We start from the raw sequence: 21,717 nt of genomic DNA, 5'->3' as shown, positions 1-21,717 counted from the left end.
AGCCGGTAAATTTCTGCCCCATGCTCAGAACCAGACACCCCCCCCCCCTGCAATTTGCCCCCCTTCATCATTTTAAACACCTCCGAAGAGGAGGAAGCAAATCTGAGGAGGCAGTGAGGGCAGAGAGAGGGCAGCGGCTACAGCGAGGGACACTGAGTTTGCTCAGTTCGGGTGCGCATGCTCAGTGCACCCAAAGTAGCAAATTCGGAGAAGTTAGTGTTTTGCTCGCTACACCGGCCCTGCCTCTCTTCACCCGCACCCGGCCCGTCCTTGCCCTGCTTCCCCGGCCCTGAGCCGGCGCGTGGCCGCAGGGGTTCGCCTGGTGCCCGAGGGGCAGCGCACACTTCCCAGGAGGGGCTCCAGCGCCCGGGTGCTGCCCTGGGCCTGCGTGGGGGCCCTGCCCAGGTCTGGGGCCAGAGCGTCCGGCGTTGGCAGGGCAGGAAGGTGACGGGATCTCTCCCTCCCCCACGGCCCTGAGCCGGCAGCTGGCGGCGCACTGATCAGAGCGGATCGTATGACAGAGCAGGCAGGGGACCTTGACCTCAGCTCTAGGGCACCTTCCTCCCAAGGCCCTGGAGGGTCCCGGGCAGGCGGCTCTGCGGGCCCCACCACTGGGACAGATGCAGGCAGCAGCGGGCTGGGCGGTGTCGAAGCGCAGAGCGCTAGGGACCGAGAGGGACCCGACCCTGCTGCGGGCCAGAGGCAGGAAAACCACGAATGGCGGGCGCCTTGTTTGCGCATCAGCGCCGGGGAGCCGGGTCCAGCGGTAACTTGGGCCGGGCCAGCTGAGCGCGGGAAGCCGACTTCCAAAGGGCAGGAGAGGAGGGAGCTGGATGCACAGGGCAGCCCTCGGTCCCCGTCCCGCTCACAGCCTTGGCGTGGGGGTAGGATCAGCTCCCACAAGGCAGGCTCGGGGTGCAACCCCCGGTGCCCTATGGCGGCCGGATTGCCCCTGGCTGCAGCCCGGGGGCCTGGAGGAGGCGGAGGGCCAGCTCCTAGACGGGGGCCTGGGGTGCAGAACTGGCTCCTTTCCAGGTTTCTTTCCTTTCCATTCAGGCGCGCAGAGGCTTTTCCCGGCCGGCTCGAGGAGCGCTGCAGAGACGGCCCCCAGCCTCCTGCCCGGACGAGCGTGGGGCTCTGCGTTCCTCTCCACAGCAGGGTCCTGGCTGTGGCCAGCCGCCAGGCGCGGACAGATCAGAGGTTTGCGTACGTGACAGTCCCCCCCGGACTGAGCCGAAGGCCTCCAGTTCCAGCAGCATGAACGGCTGCAGCTTGAGCTAAGAGCCAACAATTACGGTTAGGAGCGACAGCGGCCCAGGGCTTTGTCCCACCCGCTCACGCCCGGGGGGCCCAGGGCTTTGTCCCACCCGCTCACGCTCACTCCCGGGGGGCCCAGGGCTTTGTCCCACCCGCTCACGCTCACTCCCGGGGGGCCCAGGGCTTTGTCCCACCCGCTCACGCCCGGGGGGCCCAGGGCTTTGTCCCAGCCGCTCACGCCCGGGGGGCCCAGGGCTTTGTCCCAGCCGCTCACGCCCGGGGGGCACTGCATGGAAGAGTCGCTCCAGGACCCCCCCGGCCACACGAAGAGCTTCCTGGAGCTGGGGCATTGGCTCCCTGTGCTCGCCCTGGGGTAGAGGCCCAGCTACCTCGCCGCAGGGGGCAGTGCCTGAGAGGTGGAGTTAGGCGCCCAAATACCTACGGTTTGGCTTTCAATTGTCACCCAGGCACTAAGCAAGGAGGCTGCAGCTCTACACGCTGGTATCCAGGAGCCACGACCCCCATCCACTGTATGTCCCAAGCAGCTGATCCATGGCTCACGAGGCAAAATCAGGCCTCAGGCCTCCCGCTGCAGCGCTGAGGGCTGGTTATCTGCACCCTGCAGCGCAGTTCTAAGAGCTGCGGAGAGATATTTCCTTGTCCTGAGACGGTCCCAGAGCAAGAGAGTGTCCTGCTGGCATGCAGAGGGAAGCACTGAGAGGGCAAGTGCAGGCTGTGGCCTCCCCAGGACATGAAATCCATGGAGCCGGTTGCCGGCGCTGGCAGCTGAAATGCAGTTCGATTTCGATATGAAACGTGGGCCTGCCGGGAACCCCTCTTGCCCAGGAGCAGGGAGCTCTGGCCCTGCGCTCACATGCCCTCACGCCACCACTGCTGTGCCCTGAAGGGGCTCGCTGGTCTGCTTGCGACGGAGCATTGAGCAAACAGCCCTGGGTTGAGCTGACGAGCATGTCAGACCATTCGCAGCTGCAGCATCTGCTCCTTTGTACCCATCAGCGCAGCAAAGAGCAGCTAGTTCCACGCGCTGTCTGAAGCGATCGCCTGTCGCTGTGGCAGCCGGGGGCCGAGCAGCAGACAATGCAGAGGGGGAGTAACGGTTTTAACATGCAGATCTGTCACACAAGTGGTTCAGGCAGATGCTGCCAGCTCTGCCAACTGGGGAAGGCGTGACGAGGAGTGGAAGGGGAACACGTGTTTTGGTGCCTGCCCTGCTGTAATTGACAAGTGATCCATTATTATCCAGGTCAGAGTAAAACAACCCTCGCTCCTGCACCCTCCCAGACTTGCATTAGCCACGTCACAAGTGCAGACTGAAGCTATTTATCAGCTATTCCAGCAAGGACTGTATCAGTCTAGGGACTAATTGACGCACATTCTCTGTTCACCTGTGAGCTGGAAGGGTTCAAAGGGCAGTGCTCTGAAGTCCAGTCGGGATGAAGGTCTCTGGGACAGAGGCTGGCTGTAGCTCTGCCATGACTGTACCTGACACAGCCTGACCATTGTTCGTTCACAAGCTGGCAGCTGAACGTTGACTCAATACTGATTTGAACCTTCGCCAGGCAGAAGGAAAATGCTGCTTCCCTTTGGTTTCAATCCTTTGCATTTATTACAGCTCACCGCTGCATTTGCCGCTGCTTCTGTCGGTCTGTGGCCACGTGACTGCGTCCTGCTGGTGCCAAATGAGGCGAAGGGTCGACTGGCGAGTGGTAACTGAGCGTCTAGTGGACGTGGGCCTGATCCGTCCTCCACACGCCCAGCCCACAGTCACTTACCCCTATGCCGCACTGCTATTAACTAGGGCCAGAGCCATGGAGGATCCTAGCAAAGTTCACCACTCAGGTTGGACATTTATTCCAGCATGGCTCTAGGTGAGCGAGTGGGCCTTATGCCCAGGGCCGGCCTTACCATGAGGCGGCCGCCTCGTGCCAGACTGTGGGGGGAGGGGGGCGCCCGCAGGACGCAGCGCAGGACACTGTCCGCTGCGGGTGCAGATGCGGTAGCGGAGCGGCCCCCGAGAGGACAGAGCAGGAAGGAGGCAGAATTGAACCTGCCAAAGATTTGTCCCAAGCGAGGGGCAGGGGGGAGTCATGTGAGCTCCCCCCTCAGGTGCCAAAATGTTGTGGGCCGGCCCTGCTTAGGCGAGGTAAGCCTCATATTTACATGTGCAAGCAGCAGGCTGGAGCCCCTGGCCTTGGCTTTTCTCTTCCTGCTAGATCTCCCAGGGTACGTCTACGCAGCCGCTATTTAAAAATAACTTTCCTAGCGTCTACAGAGCCAAACCGCTATTTCAAACTTCATTTGAATTTAATTCGAAATAGCGGAGCGCTTATTTCAAATTTGGTAAGCCTCATTCCACGAGGAACAACGTCAAATTCGAAATAGCTATTCAAAGTGCATTGTGAAATAACACTGTAGTGTAGACACCCCAGAAACAGAAGTAGCAATGCAGAGCAAGGCCAGCAGGGATTATTTGCAGACAAACTTTGCTCCTTTTTTTAAATGATGGATTACGAAGCCCAACCCGTGATGGTATCGAGGCGCCCAACTCTCATTCATGTGAATGGATTTAGGAGCCTGCGTTTGAGGAGCTGGCCGAGGAGAAGGGGCCAGACTTAACAAACCTGAATTCCAGCCCAGTGTTTCTCGCCAAGTTAATTCTTCCTGCCCGGGTGAAGGTGCCATACAGCCTGGGAACTGGCCGAGGCCCAACAAAGGACGACTCGAGGGGGCAGTGAGTTTGGGGCAGGGCTCAAGGGATCTGTGCAGACATCAGGCTCGTCCGAGCCTCTCGCTATTGCTCTGGAGAGGGAGTGAAAGAGACCAGAATCCTGCCTTGTTCTCAGCAGGCTGCTCAACGTGGCCAGCCCCGGGGTTTCACGCAGGCAGGATAATAGGGCTCACCCAGATGACAGGATTTTCATGCCATCTAGTGGCTCCAGGATTTCCTCTTTCCTGCTTTCCACAGCATAGCTCCTTCCAGGGCCCCCGGCCCGTCTCCACACAGCAAGGTTGGCCGTTGGTGGGTTTGTGAAGCGACAGGCCACAGCGAGCAGCAGCTGGACCCACCCTGCTGGGTGTAACCACAGCAGTAACAGGGGGCCTGGCAGAGCCTTCCCCTGCCAGCACCCCTCCCTGCTGCTGGAGTCTTCTCCTGCAGAGGAACACCAGAGCAGCAATCTAGACAGGGAGCCAGGGTGGGCGAGTGGAGAGCCCAGGAAGGGACTGCCTAGCTGGTCCCCATGGCTACTTAGGCCCCTGCTAGGGAACACGCATGCAGGCACTCGGACTGGCAAAAGAGCAGTGCAGATGACCTGTTAGCAAAAGCCTGTGGCAGCCAGCCGGGTCTCGTGCAGTGCGCTGTTTTCCTGCAGCCTTTGAACAATCAGCATCAGGTGCTGCCAAGTCATCTCATCCAGCGGAGTGTAAGGATGGGCTTGTGGTTAAGACCATTCAGGGAATCTGGGGGCAGTTGCACCTCTGCCACAGGTGTCCTTTGTGGCCTTGGCCAAGTCACTTAGTCACAAATCAACAGAAGGCAGGCGGCTGTGAGGATAGGGACCCTAGTTTCTCTGTACTTCAGTAAAGTGGGGAGAATTGCTCTTCCTTTATCTGGCATTTTTGTATAGCCTGGGGCAGGGCCTGTGCCTGCATAGCGGGGTACAAGTCTTCGTGGTGCTTCTGTGTTGCTATAATAATCATAAGGAATGTCTCTGACCTGAGCCCACACAACAACGCTTGTTCCTGGCCAAGCTCTTCTGAATCAACCGGGCAGTGAGATTTCATGACTATCAATTATTTCACTAAAACTCTGGTCTAAGACAGCAACTGGTGCCCTTCTGCCTACTGATTTGTAATTCTACCCAAAGAGCTGCTCTTTATAAATCAGGCTGCCTTTTATCAGCGTGGTATCTGGGGGCACTTGCATCCAGTTGGAAGCACACCAGCTCCCTCAAGGAAGAGGGCCAAAAGTCTTCTCCCCTCCCCCTAGATTAAAACTGCTTATGCAAGTGGAATCAAATGTCGGTTTATGGGCTCTCCAGCAGCAGGAGCTCTTTCGCAATGCCGTGAGGAGGACATCTTCCTTCATTCGCAGGGACTTGGACCTTCCGCAGGCTGTTCTGAACCCCAAAGTCGAGGGGCTCACAGCGATGACCAAGCTCGTCCCCTCTTCTAAAGCAGCAGCTGCACCCAATGCTGATGTCGGCGTGTGGGGATATAGAACATGCCCATAATGCAGCTGGAGCTAAGCCAGACCACGGGGCTGGAGGAAGTGGAGTGCAGGGTGCTGCAGAACTGAAGGAAGGGTGACTGTAGGACCAGGGTTGCTCTGGCCGAGACCAGGGAAAACAGGAAGGTGTTTCTATTGCCTCCACTAAGCCACTAACGGTGGATCCTTTTGCGTGGTGGTGTCTGGCCACCCAGCTTAAAGCCTGGGCTGTCACCCTCCCCTCTGGCTAGTGCTCACGCTGGCTGCAGAACACCCGCCGCGTCCCACCAGGAAGCCATTCCTCCAAAGGGCCAGCTCCCTGCAGGGGCATTTCCCGCAACCTGTTGCTGACCTCACTAACTCCTCTCTGGCCCTCGCATGGCGGGGTGGGAAGGTCCACGTGTGTGGTTCCAGGGGAGCCTGCTCACTTAGCCATTGCTCTAAGGCTGGGGGAAGGGAGGAGCAAAGGGCTCGCATTCCCCTAGCACCGCCATGGTGCCATCCCCATAGGTGCTGTACATACCCATGGTAAGAGTCGCCAAAGCACCGCACTACAGCGATCCAGGCAGTGATTTGTCCACGGGCCAAGCTGGGAGTTACAGCCACATGTGCCAGGCCCCACTTCGCTGCCTTCCCCTTGACACACGCCTCCCTCCGCGTGGCCATGGAGGAACCCCAGAGGAAGGTGGTGGGCCGGTGGCAGACCAGAGAGATCACTTGTTTCAACGTCAGTAGCTACTTAGAAAACATGCGACCCGCTACCAAAGTGCATCTCCCTCGTTACATTCCCACACGGAGCTGCCAGGGGACTCCAGCCACTTCTCACCCCTCGAGCCGCGGTCAGTAGAATCTCAGCCCGGGCAGCTCCAGGGAACATGCACTGTTGCTATGGGTCTCCACCAAACCCTGCAGTTCTATAGATCGCCAGGTGGCCTTGTCCACTCACAGCTGGGAAGCGGGATGCAGGCCCTTGGTCAAGATTTACATGACAGACTGTTCCACAGCGTGACTCCGGAGCGATTCCCACTTCCATGTCACTGAGATCGGAATCTGGCTCCTGTGTTTTCAAGCACAGGAGCAATTGACAGCAAACAGCGCAAATGCAGGTTAGGTACTTCAGTTGACAGGATTCCCCACAGCCCAGTTTTGGCCAGAGTCAGAAGAGTGCAGAGCAAATCTTCTCTAGTTCTATGGAGCATTACATCACTGCTCCGGCGGGCGGCTCGGAACAAACACCCCCTCTGTTGCGCAAAAGGAAAGACATTTAGAAGCAGATGTGAGGAGAACAAACCTTCTCCATAAAAGATTAAATAAGCAAGAGATGTTCAAAGCATTTTGCGGGGGAAATGGTTCATGCTGTGATTCATGTGTTGGTGTTGCCATGTTTAAGGACTCCATTACATTGAAGAGAAAGTGAATGCTTCCTGCTGGGAAACAGCAAGAGATTCAAAGAAGAAACTACACCAGACAAGGAAAAACCCCACACGGCAGGAAGAGGAGAAAATTACATTTAATTATAAAAAGGAAGGGGGTTCAGCCAACTCCCCGACTGTCAGTGACACTACAATCATGTCATTCCTTCCTAACAGCGTATTTTCCTGAATATTTTCTTTTAAATCCCTCTTCATTCATCCTAGTTACTATGTGATGAAAGCCCGGGGAAGTCAAAGACCATGAACTCTTCTTAATCCTTGCACACGGAGAACATTTTAACAAGGACTAGAGTGTTTTTATTGGTATCAAAGGGAATTATTTAAACCAGGATGAATTCAACTATGTCAATATTTTCTTCTTCCCCTCCAATGTCTACTGCTGAAGCTTAATTTTAAAAGCCCCATCCTTCACTTCTACATCAACACACACAGTGGAGGGTTTTACAAGAAGGGGGTGGATGGTCTAAAATAAGCCTCTGATATGGCGAGGTTCACTGGTTTGGGCTTATGGCTTGGGAGAAAGGGCAGGAGAGTTACAGCCCGAAATCAGTGCTTCAGTTTATCAAACCTAACTGGAAGCCAAGGCCAAGAACAAGGCCTGTTCCATACGGATCTTAGTCATTCAGTGGTGACTCCTGTCCTGCCACCAGCCCGTTCCAAAGAGCTGGAGCACATGGACCAGCTCTAGAACTCTGTGGAATAAGGAGGCCAGCCCCAATCTGCACAGGCGCACCTGTCATTTCAGACAGAGCGCCCAGTGTGCATCAGGCTATTTGCATGGCAAGATGGCAATAAGGAATCAGACTCAGCCTGCTGATGGACCGGATGGCACTCAGGAGAAGAGATGCACAGGGATTCAGATCCACTCCTGACCGGGTGTGTTGTGTACACAGCAACTGGAGGTGTGAGTGCAGCTCAGGGAGACCTAACTAGCTCACACAGCAGCAGAAAGGAAGCTGCGAAGCATGGACTAGGTCCAGGGCTGGTCTGTATAGCGCACGCTGCTAGAGCTCCCCAGCTCTCGTTCCTAACTAGCTAGATCTAAGCTAGCTTGGGCATGTCTACACATGCTGCAGTCACATCTTGGACTGCTGTGTAAACACGTCTGTTCAGATATTTCTGTCTGACATACTAGCCTCTAAGAGATTCACCTTGAGGCTGATGTCGACTTTGCTCTCACTCCAGGCTGTGTGGGAAAGATGCTTCTCTCCAGAGCATCTTCGGTACCAGAAGAGGTGATCCACTGGTCATTTTGCCATTAGATAAGGTGCATTTAAAAAAACCCCTTAAATTCTTTAAGGTAATTCTCCCTGACCACCTAGTAGACCCCATCAAGTGGTATCTCTAGTCCCAACGGCTAGAACTACACTGCTACCAATAGTAAATGCAAACTAAAACAACCCTGAAAGGGAATTCTGTGAGAAAGGAACGGGCGTCTAACTGCCACTCAGGCTAGTGGAAGAGGAACTAAGGACTTTAGGGGTGGGGGGGGGTAGAGAGCGGGCTGCACATTTTACTGAAAGGGCAGGAATATTCAGACCAAGTATAAATGCTGTCCAAAATTTACTGGTTGTGTGGCTACCATGGCATGTACCCGTGGCATCCAACACCCTGGCCACTAGCCACATGTGGCTATTTCGCCAGCTTAGTGTGGCTAGTTCACTATAACAGTCTGCTTCAGAACTGGTTGGACACCACGGGCACATCTAGTAACACACCCAGGAACAGGGAAAATTGAATCAGACTGAGAACCAGATAGTCTCAGCTGCAGAATTCTCTGTCAGAAGGGTGGACCAGTCACTGTTCACACACAGCACTGGGAAGTGTACTGCACGGACAACCTGCACTGCCAGACTGACAAAATGGAGGAGCCAATCAATAGGTCTTTCCCATTTAACATCTAGACTTAGATAAAACAACATTGGGGTGTGACTGGAAAAAGTACACTCCTGCACACTGGGAACCGAGCGGAGAAAAACTGGTCCAATTCTGATCTTATTTATTTTATATCATCTAATTCCATGGACTGCAACTGAGTTACACCTGATTCACGCTTACGAAAATGGAAAGAATCAGATCTATTTAATACTTGATTCCTTTTCTGGTCCATGACAAAATGTAGTGCTGAATCAGACAAAGAAATTACCAACTGTGAATTAAAAACAGCCTTCCAGTATGGAACATGTTTTGGTAAGTACTCTTACAAGCGGGGAAAAACCCAATTTCTTTCCTCCAATGCCCATCTATTCTCCCCAGGTCAAACTTCTGTGTTTTAATAAATTATGGCAATATAAGAATCTTACGATGCCATGAGGTTACCCCCAAACACCAAGAATTTAAATTCACATGAAGTAAAAAAGATAAACACATTGACTGAGGCTTGAAACTTTAATTCTAAAATGATACCCAAGATGGGACTAGTAAGAGATGGTATCATGCCAATGCAAATGGAAAATGTTTTAAAACCCATCTCCATTTTAAGTAAATTTGAGTACATACTACATACATGTACTTAATTGTCTTTTACGCTAGCTTTTAAAAAAATATCAGGTAAAGTTTGCTACTTAAAATCCAGTATGTGTGTGATGTTAACCTAATGAAATGAAAATATACTAAAAGTTTGTATTCATAACATTAATAATTGCAACAAACTTAGTTACTTAAACATGTAACTAAAAACAGAACTATTTCATATAGAATTTATCTGCCAATTAAGTCTACAATGGAAAAATACTTGCTAATGTTTTAAACATTATTAAAAATGGAATTACACTTCATTATTGGATTAAAACAACTGCACTTTTAAGGTTTGGAATAGTACACAGTATATTTGCATAAGCTACCTACAAGGCTTTTGAATACTTGTAGGTACTAATTACCATTTAGTGAAAAACATTTTTTGTACATTTACCACAAACACATACTCTTCAGAGGAAAAGAGAGAAGATCTGTTCTGTATGTATGAAGAAACATCAATTTATTATAAAAACAGATAGAAGATCTGAGAATTAAGTGGAGACAGCAACATTTAAGCACTAACGTTAGAGCTTCTGAATGAAATGTAGTTTCAAACTTGCAAATCAAGGTGAATGTAGCGCCTAACATGCTCTCTTCTCTCTATAAATGGGATGAAGTAGAGAAGCAAAGCTTCAAGGTATAAGGATTAGAGCCATCTGTGGGAAATAAAGCAAAATTAAATATTCAGTATAATCTTTATTATATACATAAGGACGGCTAGACTGGGTCAGACCAAAGGTCCATCCAGCCCAGTGGCCTCTCTGCCCACAGTGGCCAATGCCAGATGTCCCAGAAGGAGTGACCGAACAGGGAATAATCAAATTATCCCTCCCCTGTCACCCATTTCCAACCTCCGACAAAGTCTAGGAACACCATTCCTACCCACCAAAAGGAACACCATTCCTTTTGATAGCAGCCTTCAACTTCCTGAAGGGAGGTTCCAAAGAGGATGGGGAGAGGCTGTAGTGAAGTACTGGAATGGGTTACCTGGGGAAGTAGTGGAGTCTCCATCCCTAGAGGTGTTTAAGTCTCAGCTTGACAAAGCCCTGGCTGGGTTGATTTTGTTGGAATTGGTCCTGCCTAGAGCAGAGGGCTGGACTTGATGACCTTCTGAGGTCTCTTCCAGTTCTATAATTCTATGATACCCATCCCAGCTAACAGCCACTGATGGACCTGGCCTCCATGAATTGATCTAGCTCTTTTTTGAACCATGTTAAAGTCCTGGTTTTCACAACATCCTCTGGCAAGGAGTTCCACAGGTTCACTGCATGCGCTGTGAAGAAAAACTTCATTTGTTTTAAACCTGCCACCTATTAATTTCAATTTGGTGACCCCTAGTTCTTGTGTTATGGGAACAAGTAAATAACTTTTCCTTATTCACTTTTTCTACACCAGTCATGATTTTCATAGAATCCTAGAACGGAAAGGGGCCTCGCGTCCAGTGCCCTACCTTCACAGCAGGACCAAACCATTTTTGACCGGGGGTCACTTCAGAAATTTTAAGTGGGCTCAGGCTGCCCCAGAAGGGGCGGAGCCTCAGGCGGAAGGGATGAAGCCAGGACACTCCTGTGCTTTCCCACCCACAGACCCTGACTGGCAGTTCCCTCTAGGTACCTGTGTCCCTCGTGGTAGGAGGAGACTTTGCATGTTCTCCACTGCTGTCTGCAGGTCAATCAGAGCCTGGGGAGCGGAAGCACGTGAAGTCTCTTGCTCCCTGCCCCCACCCTGCAAGGGGGCGTCGCAGCTGGCAGTTGACTAAGTGCTGAGCCCCTTGCAGGGCGGAAGGAGACTTCACATGCCTCCCCTGCCTCCTAGCTCAGATTGGCCTGGGGGCAGAGGGAGTGCATGAAGTCTCCAACCGCCATGCAAACAGCATGCAGTGCTTAAAAGCACCCACTCCTTGCAGGGCGTGAGTAGACTTTGCATGCTCCTCCCCCCCCCCCCCCGCCAATCAGGGCTTGGGGGCAAGGGAGATCGCACAAAGTCTCCTCCTGCCCTACCCCTGTCCTGCAAAGAGCGTGCGGTGCTTAGAAGTACCAACTCCTCACAAGGTGGGAGGAGACTTCACATGCTCCCCCCACCCGCAATGACCTGGAAGGCAGGGGAGCAGCAGGGCCTCCGCAGGCCGGATCAAATCACTTGGCAGGCTGGATCCAGCCCGCGCAGGCCCTTGTGCCTACCTCTGGTCTAGATCATCCCTGACAGGTGTCTATCCAATCGGTGCTTAAATATCTCCAGCAATGGAGAGGCCACAACCGCCCTCGGGAACTTGTTCCAGTGTCTAACCACGCTGACAGGAGGTTTTTCTTAAACCTCCCTTGCCGCAATTTAACCCCATTGCTGCTTCTCCTATCAAAGGCCAAGAACAAGAATTTTTTTCCCTCCTCCTTGTAACACACTTGAAATACTTGAAAACGGCTCTCATGTCCCCTCTCAGTCTTCTCTTTTCTAAACTAAACAAGCCCAATTCTTTCAGTCTTCTTTCATAGCTCATGTTCTCTAGACCTTTCATCAGTCTTGTTGCTCTTCTCTGGACCTTCTCCAGTTTCTCCACATCTTTCTTGAAATGTGGTGCCCAGTTGGGGCCTAACCAGCAGAGTAGAGCGGAAGAATGATTTCTCATGTCTTGCTCACAACACACCTGTTAATGCAGCCCAGAATCAGGTTTGCTTTTTTTGCAACAGTGTCACACTGTTCACTTATATTCAGCTTGTAGTCCACTTGACCCCTAGATCCCTTTCTGCAGTACTCTTTCCTAGACAATCACTTCCATTCTGTATTTTATAGACCTCTATCCTATCCCCCCTTACTCTCCCCATGTATAAGATGCAAACCCCAAGTCTTTTTAACCTCTCTTCATACGGGACCCATTGTAAACCCCTAATCATTTTTGTTGCCCTTTTCTGAATCTTTTCCAGTGCCAATATATCTTTGTTGAGATGAGGCAACCAAATCTGCACACAGTATTTAAGATTTGAAGCATATTTAAGATTTTAAGTATTTGAGCAGTTTAGAATCATCTGCAAATGTTGCCACCTCATTTGTTTACCCCTTTCTCCAGATCATTCATAAATAAATTGATTAGGATTGGTCCCAGGAAAGACCCTTGAGGGACACCATTAGTTATCTCTCTCCATTCTGAAAACAATCCATGAGAGGACCTTCTCTCTTATCCCATGACAACTAACTTTACTAAGAGCCTTTGATGGGGACCCTGTCAAAGGCTTTCTGGAAATCTAAGTGCATGATATCCACTGGATCCCCCTGGTCCACACGTGGAGACACTTTGTACTGAAAATAGAATATGCCTAGGGGAAAATCAGAGGGGAAATCCATGTTTTATACAGCAATTTGTTTTAAAAAAATCTTAAATAGATTGACTTACTTGGGACTCTTATCTGGTAGTGATTAAGTACAGTGAGGGCTTCCACTGCATCTGTCTTGCATTCCCATTCCAGCAGACCAGAGAGTGTTTTGGCAGAAGCTGGTGGAATGAGGGAGAGTCAGAATTTCTTGCTCCCAGGACAAGTAATTTTAAAACATTAATTTTATCTAAAACCAAAAATGTACTTACGTTTCGGATCAAAGACTTTATATTTGATGAAAGGGAGAACTTCATGGTCATCACACAACTGCCACAGGAATAAAGAGATGAAAATATGACCCCGGTTAAGACTGAAATGCCCATTCCCAAACAATAAAGTAGTAACTCACAACACCTAGCTGGAAACTAGCTTAGAAACCCTTGCATTTGACAAATGAGAATTGGATGTTATTTAGCATTCTCTGCACTTGTAAGGGGAGCATCACAATGAAGGAAAAAAATTAAGACCCCCTTCTGCTATGAGAGAGGTGTGAGAAAGATGGGAAAATAATAATTTTCTAACATGAAATGCTACCTGCTGACTATCTGGGAGAACAGAGGCACCCAAAACAAAAAACGTTCAGCCTCCTAGAGATAATTGCCAGTAAATGAATAGGTGATGAGCTTTCGTGGGCCAGACCCACCTCCTCAGATCATATTCTGGAAGAGAATTGGCATGACCACATATACTAAAGAAATACAATGAAAAAAGTACATTATTAAACTGACCAATCAGATTTAGTACAGAAGGTGGGGTCAGGAAGAGGGAGGGAGGGAATAGCTATTTATGCGTCAATGAATGGCTAATCAGGGGTGATAAATGGGGAAGCTATCTTTGTAACGGTTAAGGTAATTAGCATCTTTGTTAAAGCCCATTCGTAAAGTTACTCCACCACACTGAGGACCCAGCGGTCTGTAGTTTAAAGCACCAAGCCTGGTAGAAAGGGCAAAGGCAGTGTGAAAAGGTCACTGGGGAAGGATCCATCGTCCTTGACTGTACCTTCAAAATGGGCACCTGGAGGCGGCCTTAGGAGGAGGCAGGCTGCATGGAAGAGTGAGACTTGGACTGCCTTTTTCTAAACCCCTTATAGTTGCTCTGCCCAGAGTCCTGGAAAGGTTGGGAGGACTGAGCAGACACAGTTTGAGGCCTGAATCTCTTACCCAGAGCTGTAAGCTGCAAGACCTGTAAAATGCAGCCTTTTCGAGTCCTTATTTTTGTAAGGTCACTCTGGGCTGTCTTTGCCTTTCCTGAGGGCTTATGGAACACTAGAACTGGAAGGGACCTCGAGTGGTCATCTAGTCCAGCTAGCAAGGTATGTGAAGGGGAACAAGAAAGGTTTCTACAGGCATGTTAGCAATAAGAGGGTGATCAGGGAGGGTGTGTGGCCCTTACTGGATGAGGGAGGTAACCTAGTGACAGACAATGTGGGAAAAGCTGAAGTACTCAATGCTTTCTTTGCCTCTGTCTTCACGGACAAGGTCAACTCCCAGACTACTGCACTAGGCAACACAATATGGGAAGGAGGTGGGCAGCCCTTGGTGGAGAAAGAACAGGTTAGAAACTACTTAGAAAAGTTAGACTTACACAAATCCATGGGTCCGAATTTAATGCATCCAAGGGTACTGAGGGAGTTGGCAAATGTCATTGCAGAGCCTTTGGCCATTATCTTTGAAAATTCATGGAGATCGGGAGAGATCCTGTCTGACTGGAAAAAGGCAAATGTAGTGCCCATCTTCAAAAACAATCCAGGGAACTACAGACCGGTCAGCCTTACCTCAGTCCCCAGAAAAACCATGCAAGGGATCCTCAAGGAATCCATTTTGAACCACTTGGAAGAGAGGAAAGTGATCAGGAATACAGTAGGCAACATGGATTCACCAAGGGCAAGTCAAGCCTAATCAACCTGATTAGCTTCTATGATGGGGTAACTGGCTCTGTGGATATGGGTAAGTCAGTGGATGTGATGTACCTTGACTTTAGCAAAGCTTTGATACAGTCTCCCACAATATTCCTGCCAGCAATTTAAGGACGTCTGGATTGGATAAATGGACTGTACGGTGGATAGAAAGCTGGCTAGATTGTGAGGCCCAACAAGTAGTGATCAATGGCTCCATGTCTGTTTGGCGGTAAGTTTCAAGAGAAGTGCCCCAAAGATTGGTTCTAGGGCTGGTTTTGTTCAACACTAAGCTAGGGGGAGAGGTAGATACGCTGGAGGGCAGAGATAGGGTCCAGAATGACCTAGACAAATTGGAGGATTGGGCCAAAAGAAATCTGATGAGGTTCAACAAAGACAAATGCAGAGACGGGACAGAAGAATACCAAGCACTGATATAGGCTGGGGACTGACTGGCTAAGCAGCAGTTCTGCAGAAAAGGCCCTGGGGGATTCCAGTGGAAGAGAAGCTGGATATGAGTCAACAGGGGGCCCTTGTAGCCAAGAAGGCTAATGGCATATTGGAGTGAATTAGGGGGAACATTTCTAGCAGATCTAGAGAAGTGATTATTCCTGTTTATCCACACTGGTGAGGCCTCATTTTTTCAGGAGTGCTGGATCTTTTGAAAAAGCGTTTTATTTTCAAACAATTCCCATCTAAACAGCCATTTTTCTTTCGAAAAGCCTCTTTTCAAAAAAAACTGCAGTCGTCATTATGCAAATGAAGCATGGGAAATTTAAATCCTGGCTTCATTTGCAATTTCGAAATATCTAATTTACATCCCTTTTTCGAGAAAAGGGATGTAGTTTAGACACACAGCCTGTACATGTGAAACAGATTGTTCCTCCCTAGTGATACTTTGTGTTTGTCCTTATTAAACTCCATTGCATTTACCTCAGTCCATTTCTCCAATTAGTCCAGGTCATTTTGAATTCTGACCCTATCCACCAAAGCACTTGCAACCCCTCCCAGCTTGGTTTCATCTGCAAACTTAATAAGTGTATTCTCTACGCAAGTGTTTCTCAAGCAGTGGTACGAGTACCCTTAGGGGTACTCGAGAGAAGTCTAGGGGGTACGTCAACACAACTGAAATTTGGAGAAAACTCAATTTTTGTTTTAGTTTTACAGCGTTTTATTATTTTTGTACTTTTACACCCAAAAATTTCATCCCCCACCCAGCTACGATTAAGTTGTTTAAACAAATATGTTTCAATGGTAGAAAAATTTTGTGTGTGTCTGAAAACCGTAGGTACTGGGGGGTACTTGTAATTACTTTTTTTTTTTTTTTTTTTAAAGAGGCACTCTGTTAAAAAAAGATTGAGAAACACTGCTCTATGCCATCATCTAAATCATTGATGAAGATACTGAACAGAACTGACCCCAATGACTGTGAACTGTTAATAACTACACTCTGAGAATGGTTATCCAGCCAGTTATGCACCCACCTTATTGTAGCCCCATCTACGTTGTATTTCCATAGTTTATTGATAAGAAGGTCATGCGAGAGCGTAAAGTCTAGAAATACCTTGTCCACCGCTCCTCCCTTATCCACAAGGCTCGTTATCCTATCGAAGAAAGCTATCAGATTGGTTTGACATGATTTGTTCTTTACAAATCCATGCTGGCTTCTTATTCCTCCAGATGTTTGCAGATGAATTCCTCAATTACTTGCTTCATTATCTTCCCTGGCACAGAAGTCAAACTGACTTTTCTGTAGTTTCCTGGGTTGTTCTTATTTCTCTTTTTACAGGTGGGCACTACTATTTGCCCTTTTCCAGTCTTCTGGTATCTCTCCCGACTTCCATGATTTTTCAAAGACAATAGCTAGAGGCTCAGATACCTCCCCTATCAGTTCCTTGAGTATTCTAGGATGCATTTCATCAGGCCCTGGTGACTTGAAGCCATCTAACTTTTCTAAGTAATTTTTATCTTGCTCTTATTATTTTAACTTCTAAACCTACCCCATTTCCACTAGCATCCATATGTTAGGCATCCCTCCATCAGCAAACTTCTTGGTAAAAACCAATAGAAGTCATTAAGCACCTCTGCCATTTTCAAGTTTCTATTATTGTTTCTCCCTCTTCATTGAGCAATGGGCCTACCCAGTCCTTGGTCTTCCTCTTGCCTCTAGTACGTTTGTAGAATGTCTTATTACCCTTTCCTTCTCTAGCTAGACTGAGTGCCTTTGCCTTTCTGATCTTGCCTCTGCATATTTATGTTGTTTGCTTATATCCATCCTTTGTAATCTGACCTAGCTTCCACTGTTTATGAGACTCTTTTTAGATTTTGAGATCATGTAAGATCTCCTGATTAAGCTGAGGTGGTCTCTTGCCATACTTTCTGTCTTTCCTAAGTTGAGGGCCGGGTGGGAATAAAGGTCCTGATGTCCCTTTGCCAGGACAAAGTACTTCCTTTCCGCCCTTTTAGATATAGGGAGAAATGGAGGAGGGCATCTGTCACAAGGCTGTGGCAATCTGGGCCCTCTGGCCGGGACTGACTGACCCACCCAACACCCTGAAGAGGGTATCCTCCTGCTCTTCAAGTTTCTCCAGTTGGAGGTTCAAGTTGGTGGCCACCTGCTTGAGGAAGTCCTAGTGGGCTTGCATAGCATTGGGGGGCACCACAGATGGAGGTCCCAGGATGCCTCCTCTGGAGACGAGGAGGCAGTGGCCTGTGTCAGGGGGGCCTCCTTCAGGTCAGGGGAGGCCAACACCTGCATCTCAGCCCCTTGCTCCTCCTGCGGGGTGAGAGCACGACAAGCCTCAGGTGCTGGGAAACGTTTCATGGAGGTGGCCAACAGTGCTTTCAGTGTACTGACTACCGAGCGTGGTACCTGGGACACTAGGGAGAATCCCTGGGGCTCTAGAGGTACCACTGAGGTGACCAGGCCTGCAGCCACTTTGCTAATTGGCATCCTGGTTGTGATACTGGAGGCAGACAAGGAGCTTGCACCAGGGCACCAAGGCTTGGTCTGAGGCCACACTGATGGAATGCACGGTGCCAGGGGATGAGGAATGAAGACTGGCATGAGTGTCAGAGGCGGAAAGGTGCCAGGAGCAATTTCTGGTGAACGTCTCCCAATCCAGGATCTGCAGTATGGGTGACAGCGTTCGCCCGTCTCATGACCGGCGCCAATCACCCACAACACCATCTTGTGAAGCTGAGTGGAATCTCCAGCCTCCGTGCGCCTCATGAATGTGCTGCAGGGAGTGGCAATGCTCGTGCCACACCAGGGACCGTTCCCTCGAATGGCGCTCAGACCATGGGAAATACCAGCCCATACTGGGGGTGCATGCCTCTGAAGATCTGTGCCCAAGCCGCAGGAAATCCAACCTGCTGCCCAGGCGAGACTTTCAACATTCCACTGGAGGGGGAATGGTGCCTGTGTGGAGATCAGGGCAGCACCATGGCTGGTTTCCCTTTGTGGCAGGGTCCCAAAATTACCAGTGTGGGCAGTATAGATAAGATGTCCTGGTCTCCACAGAGGCCCCATCAGGAGCTGTTCGATGCCACTCTGAACTGGAGAGTGAGCAAGGGACCCTTGCTCCCAAGAGGCCTGAGGCATCTGCTGAATCACAGCAGGAGAGTCCTTGCCTTGCCTAGGCTTGCGTGGGGCCAGGGCACTGCGTACCAAGGTGCTGGTGTTCAGTGTGGAATCTGAATGCTCATGCACCACTACGACAACCTTGTGACAAAAGTCTCTCTACTGCTTGGCTGAAGGCTTGAAGGACCTGCAAATGCAACACTTACCACTTAGGAGCCTCTCCTAAGCACTGCAAATAGTCCCCGCAATGGAGGTGGGGAGGGTCTCTCACTAGCATGGGCTGATTACAACTGCAATAGAACCTGAAGCCCAGGAATGGGGTATGCCCTGGCCAGAGGCAAAGTCCCTAGGGACCTACACTAACTACTAAAGAGAGTCAACTAACAATAGAAACTACTTACAGGGAAAATAAAGAGCAGCTAAGGAAATGCACAGTGGCTTGAGCAGGCTCCAAGCAGAATGAACTGAGGGTGGACAGGGCCAGAGGTGCCCTATAAAGCATGGCATGTGCACACCACTCCAGGGGTGCATGAGCTGGCTCCCCTACAGGTACTGCTAATGGCAAAGTTCCCACTAGTGCATGTGAGGAGCACACACCTACACTGAATGGACACGAGCAATCACTTAAAGAATGAAGAGTTACAAATGAAAAAATGAACCTAGACCTCCTCCCAACCTGCAAGATTTAATGACCGAACCCTCCTCTCCCCCATCGCTCCCTTCAGAGTTCATTGCTGAAAGCTCGATTCTAGGGACCAGGTCTGCACTTATTCCACATGCTCCATCAACCACCATGCACGCCAATGCCCAGCCATATGAATTACACCCCCCACACCTGACCAACATTTACAGTTTGTGCCATACAAGTCCAGACTATCAAGATACTTAACTTGCAGTTCATCTTTGCCCCCAAGCAGGTGGCATTAGCACGTAGTCAAGTGTGAGATCAAGACAGGCTTGCAAACAGATGGTACCATGATGAAGTCAAAACGGCAGGGCACTGCCTACATCAGGGTACGCCGACTGCTTGCCCATAGTCAAATAGGTGTGCAACTGACATTTTACAGGTCAACCAACTGACTTGCCAAGCTTATTTGAGGAACAATAAAGTGGTTAAAATTTAAAACAAAAGCCACCAATATGAATTCTCTACGCTAGCGGTTCTCAACCTTTTTGATACCAGGGACTGGCAAACCCATTCACAAACTTTGTTGGACTGATAACATTTACATATTCATTATCTGCATAATGAATATGCAAATATTCAAATAAAATATTACCAGTCTGCCTCCAGAGTCCCCAGTGCCAGTCCTAACCCCTGTAGCCCCCCACTGCTTCACTAGCCACTAACCGAGTCCCCTGCACTGAATCCCCCCAGTGCCAGCCTCCTGCACTCAGAGCCCCTCCACTAGAACTCCCCAGTGCCAGCTTCCTGTTTCCAGAGCCCCACTGCACCCAACCCCCCCAGAGCCTCTCCTCAGTCCCCCAAATTAGCTCCATCCCCAGAGCCCCCTCAGTGCCAGCCCTGCCCCCATAACCCGCACAGTACTAGCCCTACCCCCAGAGCCCCCCAGCACTAGCCCCGCCCTCTCAACTAGCTTTGTGCTGCCTCCTAGCTGTGCGCTGTTGCCCAGGTCACAGCTGCTCTAAGGCTGCCGTGCCAGGCTCTGCACGGCCTTCCTGCTGCGCAGCAAAGTGCTCCTCCGCGGCCAGGAAGAGATCTCACCCCTGCCCTGACGACAGCCCAGCCCTCAACTCATGCAAGGGATAGGCGGTGTCTGCAGCACAGGCGACAGGGGCAGGGACATGCTGCTGGTGGCTTGCGAGTTCCTCCCCAGGCCATTAACAGTCGGGGCCTAGATGCGCAGTGTCACTCAGCCCGTGTGTCTCAGGCTCGCAGCACCCACCTGACAGCCAGGCGGGTTGAGACTGACACCCCCTCCCAACTCTGACCGCAGGCTGCAGTGCACAGGATGTTGGGAAGTGGCCGGACACATGTAGGTTGGAGCTAGCAGGAGAGACCCTGTGGGGGAAGCCTGTCCTGCCGAAGGAGGAGCAGAAATCGCCGACACCCAGCGAGGCTCCCTGGGGCCTCTAACCTGATCCTCCTCGCGAAGCTCATGGCCGGGAAGGCTCTCTCCCTGGCCCTGAACACGCTGCCTGCAAGGGAAAGTACATGAAGCAGCTGCCTGCCACGTAGCCCTGGAGGCCGGGCCACATGGCTGCTGCCAGAGCTGGAACTGGGGCCATGGTAAGGCTGCTCCAGCTCCAGCACATTTGGCAGTCTGCAGTCATGAGAGGAGAATTGTTAGTGCACGTGCAGGCACACACCTTACAGAGAATGGCGCTCCCCAGCGGCCGGGGCTCATTAACTTGGGGGTGTGATCTGGCAGATGGCAGGGGTTCACAGCCTGCCACCGATCCCCGGACGGATGGTTGGGAACCGCTGCTCTAAGCCATTTCTATCATGGCTAAATAGTTGCACAACTACCCATCTAAAGCACGGAAGTAGCTTTGAGAAGTCTGGAGAGATAAGAAGTTACCAAAGTTTTGATTTCTTACCTTTACAAAGGTTTCTTCGGTCACACACAGGGGTACGTTATAATAATGCAGCACACAGGAAGGTGGCTGGATTATGTTCTTGGATGCCTGGCCAGCACTGGTGAAGCGATTATTCTTGCTCATGGCAAAATCCTTGTAACTACTTGTACCATCCTCCAGCTCAAATATCTGACTGGGAACTACTGAGTGCTGCTTGGACACACTGAGATTTAAAGACACGTTGTTAAACAAAACACTATTCTGAATCATTGTTTTAACACAGCCAGTCTTGAGACAAAAAGAACAGATGACATGCATGTCACTTGCAGCAATATAAAAAAGTATTGATTCCCTTGTTTAATGTCCGGAGAAGGGCTGACAGATGGTAATAAATATTTTTTTTCATTAATGACTGTTGACATTAGCTATTGTCTTTGACTATTAAGTCAAGTATGTTCAAAAGTGTGCTACAGGGTAAAAGTTACATATTACATGTACATCGGTTTTGTCGCTTACAGATTTATATCTTGAATATCCAACAGTCTTTCTGAAACCCCACTTTGTAACTGTTATTTACCACTTTAGATTCTTAGGCCAATTTTTTTAATTATTTGAAATTTTTTGAGATATGTCAGCCATTTGAGATAGCACCAGGGGACTGACATTTGCAGTCAAAGCACACTGGAAGGTTAACTGCCATTGTGAGAAATTTCATATTTACCAGACATTAAGCCTCTTCCCAAATAACTTGACATTGTTGAGATGTGTGACAGCTCTTTCTACAGCATACTCATCACCCATTTCTACCAATGCTGTGCCTGGGATAGTCTTCATAAATTTTACCTAAAATAGTTCAGGAATAAGTGACAATGTAAATCAAGGAAACCGGGACTGTAACG

The 21,717-nt window shown here is 50.0% G+C and overlaps 1 protein-coding gene across 1 annotated transcript in view; it reads right to left on the bottom strand.

Moving 5' to 3' along the window:
• Nucleotides 1-9,292: 9,292 nt before the first annotated feature.
• The window catches only part of HNRNPLL (heterogeneous nuclear ribonucleoprotein L like), a 45,141-nt gene continuing 32,716 nt past the window's right edge, over nucleotides 9,293-21,717 (bottom strand). Inside the window, exons 9-13 of the mRNA XM_075925834.1 lie at nucleotides 21,540-21,661; nucleotides 20,840-21,041; nucleotides 13,010-13,067; nucleotides 12,821-12,919; nucleotides 9,293-10,091 (exon numbers count right to left, since the gene is read on the bottom strand). Of these exons, the coding sequence (XP_075781949.1) occupies nucleotides 10,036-10,091; nucleotides 12,821-12,919; nucleotides 13,010-13,067; nucleotides 20,840-21,041; nucleotides 21,540-21,661 (537 nt within the window). The 3' untranslated portion in view covers nucleotides 9,293-10,035. The remainder of the gene's footprint in view (nucleotides 10,092-12,820; nucleotides 12,920-13,009; nucleotides 13,068-20,839; nucleotides 21,042-21,539; nucleotides 21,662-21,717) is intronic.

The sequence above is a fragment of the Pelodiscus sinensis genome, chromosome 3 (assembly GCF_049634645.1).
Source record: "Pelodiscus sinensis isolate JC-2024 chromosome 3, ASM4963464v1, whole genome shotgun sequence".
NCBI classification, from domain to species: Eukaryota; Metazoa; Chordata; order Testudines; family Trionychidae; genus Pelodiscus; species Pelodiscus sinensis.
The sequence above is the reverse complement of the archived record's forward strand: the minus strand, read 5'-3'. Positions and strand labels throughout refer to the sequence as shown.